Here is a 6,121-nt window from a genome sequence, read left to right as displayed (position 1 = left end):
TGGTGGGAGGGAAGGCATAACAATGAAAGAGTTTTTCTTTTTCTTTTCAAGGGGAAGAGTGAATTGGGGCTTGGCGGTAGGCAGGGAGAAAAGTGCAACAATGAATGACTGGAAACCCTAAGTCTCTGTAAACTTTCATTACAATTAATTTAAAAAAAAAACACACCACAAAAATCCCAACCATACTATACATTTTAAAATGCTTATTTGTTTGGTTCTGGTATGATGGAATTAAGAACATGAGTCCTTCTGAGGCTTTACTGAAAGGCTTGTGTTAACATTAGAAAGTCATTGAGCTCCTCTAGCTCAAAAGATTTTATACAAGCAAGAAAGCAGTATGTTCTTAGTTTATTTCCACTATTCGTTTTGTTTTTGTTAAAATAGCACCACTCTTGTGTCAGTGCTAAGGTAAGAACTAGAATACAAAGTTTTGAAAGAGTAAATAATGAATCTGAACACCTCAAATACTAGAAAATTCACAGAAGGGACTATCAAACTTCTGCTGCAGGAAACAGAGATTCATGCCACAGTTAGGCACTTCCAGCAAACTGCTGGTGCTGGAGACACCGACTTCCTTCGTGAGCGCCTATCTCCAGGTTATCCCTGCTTCTCAAAGTGCCTGTATACCTACTCAGGAACTCTTTCCTTTTAATTTTTTAAAATCATGTAGCTAGTTATTTTTGTCATTTGGGTTGCTCAATAAGAGAAATTTCTGAGATGCTTCCTACTACATAATATGCCCAGATCTCATCACTATTGTACTTCAAACTAGAGATAAGGGTCCTCATTAATCTGGTAATGGTCATAAATCAAAATGCTCATCATTTTAGCATATACTTTCTGTATCTTCCATAACTCACTGGGATCATATTTTTATTAAAATCAAAGATTTTCAGAATGTGAACCAACGAAGTTTATGACTATCAGGTTACACACACACACACACACACACACACACACACAAAGGCGACTTTCTTGTTTGCTTGTGTGTGTGTGGTTTTTTTTTTTAACACAAAATGCAAAGGCAAATTATCCAGTAACCCATTCAGATGAATTCACCTTAAATTTTTGAAGATTTAGATTTATGATACAAAGATCCAGGGTCCAGATACTTAAATTTTACAGATTCCCCCATATGACTTTTCATCAAATAATACTATAAGGTAGTTAGAATTAGTAGCCATCTTTGAGATACTGTCACAATCCTAAGTCCATTCTCTGATAAGCGCTTCTCATTTCCTCTGCCACTGCTCCAGTGTCTTTGGAACGAAGATTAATGCCTGACATAAGTGGGCTGATTACATCTTTCCATATGAAATAAGGATTTATTATTATTATTATTCAGGAACCATTTCCAGTGGTTTTCTTGCACTGAAAGTCAACAGACTCTGGGTAAGGGGCAGGAGAAGAGCAAATGCCAGTGCACAGAGTTCACAGGGAGCTGGCCTGGGGAGAAGAGGCCAAGTGTAAATGAGCACCTTTCAATGGCATTCGTATCCTAAAAGTAAATAATCCACCACTGGATGGTTAGCAGTATAGAAACCATTTTTCCAGGTGACAGGAGGAGTGTGGAAAGGACCAAGGAACTTAAGAACATAGGAATATGGAAATAAAGAGAACCTAAGGGTGGGCTTGAAAGTACAAGAGACCTGGGATGGAGAATTTGTATTATTTTCCATAATCTGGTCATAGTGGCCCAATAGGTGGCAGTCTTTCATTCCTTGGAAGTGAGCATTTTCAACAAAGATTTTATGTTGAAAGAGATGTTTCCTTTCTTTTAAGCTAGAAAAGCATGGCTAATGGTGGAAAACCTCAGGTTTAAGAGTAAATTTTTTTTCTTTTCTTTCTAAGTTTCGGATTCAGGACTTGTGGTTTATTTCAAGTGACTGCTTGAACTGAAGACCTGCAAGTTGTGTGTCAGGGCCACAGGAGGACAGAAACAGCCAGTGTACAGAAGGCACAGTAAGCAGACATGCAGACAGAAGGGCAGGCAGATGATGTTGAGAGGCAGGTAGTTCATTTCCTTCCCTAACTCCTCCCACTTTTTAGTTCCAATCCTATCATAGACATATGCAGATTTCTGTACCCAGATATCCCAATTCCAAACCCACCTGCCCTCAAGTTAGTTCTGGCTCATAGTGACTCTAGATGACAGGGTTGAGCTTCCCCAAAGGGCTTCCAAGGTTGGAATTTTTCATGGAAGCAAATTGCTATATCCTTCTCTCATCAAGCAGTTAGTGAATACGAACCATCAATCTTTCAGTAAACAGATTCACGCTTAGTGCATTGTGGCACCAGGCACCTATACAGGAAGCCCCAATATCCTTATAATAAACAAGTGCCCATATTTCATTTCATTTGTGTAGTTATTAATACTATGCAATTAGAGAAGTAACGAAAATGGCTATTATTATGGGCCATCAGGTCACCTTCAACTCATAGTGACCCACTGTACAATAGCTCTGAGCTCTGCCCTATTCTGAGCCAATCTCACTATCTCTGACACACTGACTGTGTCAATCCAACTCATTCAGGGTCTTCTTCTCCTCTGCTGTCTCTCTACCCTTCCAAGCATGATGTTCTTCTCCAAGGACTAGACCCTTCTGGCAACATGCTCAAATTATGTGAAATGGAGATTTAAAATCCTTGTCTCTGGGGAGCTCTGGTGGCCTAGTGGCAAGAAGCTGCACTGCAATCCCAGAGGCACTCAGTTAAAAACTACCAGATGCTCTGCTGGAGAAGGAGGTATATTCTCCTTCTGAACCAGTCAGATCCAATTTGATGGTACACAAAAAAACAATAAATTTTTTAAAAAAAATCCTTTTATCTAAGGAGCAACTTGGTTTCACCATTTCCAGGACAGATCTGTTTGTTCTCTTGACAGTCCATGGTATATTCAATACTCTTCTCTAGTACCACAATAGATGACAAATTAAATGCACTATGCCATGCATTTAAAAATAAGATAATATGCATTTAAAAATTGCTGTTGAATTGATCTCAACTCATAGTGACATCAGGTAGGACAGAATAGGACTGTGCTCCAAAGAGTTTGAAATGGCTAGTTTTCAGAAGTTGATTGGCAGAACTTTTCTCATGTTTTTGGGTGAACTTGAACCTCCAGCCTTTTGGCTAGTATGTGAGTTTATAAACCATTTAATCAAGGACTTAAAAATCTGCTGCTAGCCACAAAGTAGCAATCACTTTAAAGTACTATGGCTATCATTTCAAAAATATAAAATTACTGTTACAAAATAACATGGTTACCTATATCAAGGGTAGACAAGCAATGTCAGTGAAAAGTAGCAAGGGAAAAAAAATAGCACAATAGAAAATTTCTCTTTTTGAGAAATGTACGAATCTAAACAGGAATCTTAAACCAAACAATAACACCTCAACTACAGAAAAAAATGCATGCAAAACATTATAATAAATATTTATAGGTCTTAAATTATTAGAAATATGAATCCTTAAAAAAAGCCAGCTGTTAAAAACATACACACCAATGAAGAAGCTTATTTTTTGCTTTTCAAAGAGAGGAGCGAACTGGGGGGAAGGGGGTAAAGAAAAAAGTGCAACAATGAATGAATGAAAATCCAAAAACCTCTGTAAATGTTCATTAAAATTAATAAAATAAAATTTAAAAAAATACACACCTATGTGTATATAGGTGGCCTAGTGGTAAAGAGTTGTGCTGCCAACCCAAAGGCAAGAGGTTTGGATCTACCAGCAGCTGTGGTGCAATCTATTACCTGTGTAAATCCACTAGAGGGTCAGCTATGAGACAGTTCTGCCTCAATGGTACATAAAAACTACACACACACACACACACACACACACACCCCTTTTTATATAATGAGGCCATGATACAAAGAAACATAATATAAATAGAAATAGAAATATATTATAAATATAAATAAATATATATATATATATATATATATTAGCATACATGTTGCTTGAAAATCAGGTTAAACAGTCAAATCTATTATCTAGACAATGTCAGAATTTGCTTAGTAATAGTAAATATTTTGGTCCAATAAATTATTATATGCCAAGTTAAAAAAAGGTATATTATAGTTCATAATAAGTATTACTCTTAATTGAAAGTCACAAAATGTTAATAGATAGAATTGAATTAGGCATAATATAAGCTTAAGGATTTAGTATATGTATTCAGTGCACACAATCTATTACCTTGTAAAATTTTCTGTAGTAATTTCTTTTTTTTATATCTCAAAGAATCAACAATTAAAACAAAAAATCAATAGTATATTTTAACATTACATTAAATAAAAGGAAGATTTAAATTTATGTCAGAGCACCTATTAGTATGACATCTATTCCCCTCGCTGACCAAAATTGGCAGTTTTCTCATCATGAGCTAAAAACTGGGACGGTCAGAATAGGTCCTAAAGAACTGAGTGCTGCTTTTGCCTTCAAGTTGATTTTGATTCAGTAATTCTGAGTAAGAGAGAATGACACAATTTTACAGCATGCTCTCATTGCTAATAAATACTCTTACCTGGGCTAGCTTCCGCTTTTCAATGTTCCCTCCTGTTTCAGGGTGTAATGTATAAACTGGAGTATATTGTACGGAACCCGAACATGCCCCAAAATCTTCCTCATTTTCCTACACACAAAGAAATACACAAGTAATTACTTTAAAATATTCTTTTTGTCACAATTTTAGTTGTTTGACCAATAAGAAAAGCATCTGAAACAGATGCAAGCAAAATAACAATCATAAGTTCAAAGAGCTTATTTTGCAGCAAATACATTTTTATATAATATGAATTAATAATTTCCAAAGTAAGTTATGACTATTTTCAATAATTTGAGCAGAATTTATATGAAAATATTGTGCTTTCTATCATTACACTGGAAGTATCAGTTCATCCTTTCTCTCCAAAGACAGAGATACAACAGAGCAATGCTACTGTCTCCAGAACTGTAATATGCAATCAAAGCTAGCACACATACATACTCATACATAAATATTAATCTACATATAATAATCACAGGTTCAAACACAAGTATGCTAATTCATGTTCTTGAAAATTAAAAGCATGCTTAATTTGAAAGTAAGTACTATCAGGAAAAATCCTACAAAATGAAATTATGTAATTTCTTACTCTATATTAAATTATCTTAAAAAAAAATCTCAGCTTGAAGCAAGAGCTTCAATTGTGATATCAAGGCAATCAACTTTATGAAAACATACATCCTGTTAAAGTGTCTTTGAAGATTTCTGTAGTTCCATGATAAAATATGCAAACAATAAAGAGATTATTCAGTGGATGCATATAGAATGGCAGATAGTTGCCAGAGGGCTTGTTATGAAAAATACATTCTTGAACAAAGGGCTAAGCATATTTCAAAAGTCATTAAAAACATAAATCTCATGTGATTTGTAAAGTATGAGCTTCACACTAACGCAAGAATAAAGAGAGAATGAAAAGAATATGACGTACCTTGTGTTTTAGCTTACTCTTAACTTCCTTTATTCCCTGCTTTGCATGATTTTTTGCCTAGAAAATGATAATACAAGTGTATGGCTCAGCATGGTACTACTACTATTTAAAGAAAAAGCACATGAGCTCACAGTTCATGAATATTAGTAACTATTCATATAACTTAAGAAAAAATCAAATTATCATTTATTTTATAGGATGCTGAACCTGTGCCAAATGTGGGGTATCAAATACCATAATGGTTTATCAATGTGGACAGTGTTTGGTGGAGCTCCCAGTTGTAGGACAGGTTTGGAAGCAGGAGTAGCATCCACTTCCTAAACCACATGCCTGTGAAAAGTCTATGAACTTGGAGAAACTTATAGAAAGGCATTAGGTCTTTTGTTCATGGAGCTGCTATGAGTCATGCTTGACTCGACACAATCAACAATACAACAAAATACCACTTACTATTATGCCAACATTTGTTGTTGTTGTTATATGCCATTGAGTCGTTTGCGACTCATAACGCCCCTACGTACAAGAGCTCTAAATGCCATTCTATCCTGTGCCAACCTCGCTGTCTCAAACACATTCATTCCTACCACTCCACTCACAGAATCGATCCATCTCTTTGAGGGTCTTCCTTTCCTGCGCTGTCCCTCCAC

At 35.7% G+C, this 6,121-nt stretch overlaps 1 protein-coding gene across 1 annotated transcript in view; it reads right to left on the bottom strand.

The window, feature by feature from the left end:
• DENND1B (DENN/MADD domain containing 1B) overlaps positions 1–6,121 on the bottom strand; it is a 414,540-nt gene that overhangs the window by 32,926 nt on the left and 375,493 nt on the right. Inside the window, 2 exon segments of the mRNA XM_006903679.1 lie at positions 4,526–4,633; positions 5,475–5,531. Coding sequence (XP_006903741.1) covers positions 4,526–4,633; positions 5,475–5,531 — 165 coding nt within the window.

This window comes from Elephantulus edwardii, unplaced genomic scaffold, assembly GCF_000299155.1.
Source record: "Elephantulus edwardii isolate Elephantulus edwardi_28Jun2011 unplaced genomic scaffold, EleEdw1.0 scaffold00110, whole genome shotgun sequence".
Classification (NCBI taxonomy): Eukaryota; Metazoa; Chordata; class Mammalia; order Macroscelidea; family Macroscelididae; genus Elephantulus; species Elephantulus edwardii.
Note: the sequence above shows the minus strand (reverse complement) of the source record. Positions and strands in the feature narration are given on the sequence as shown.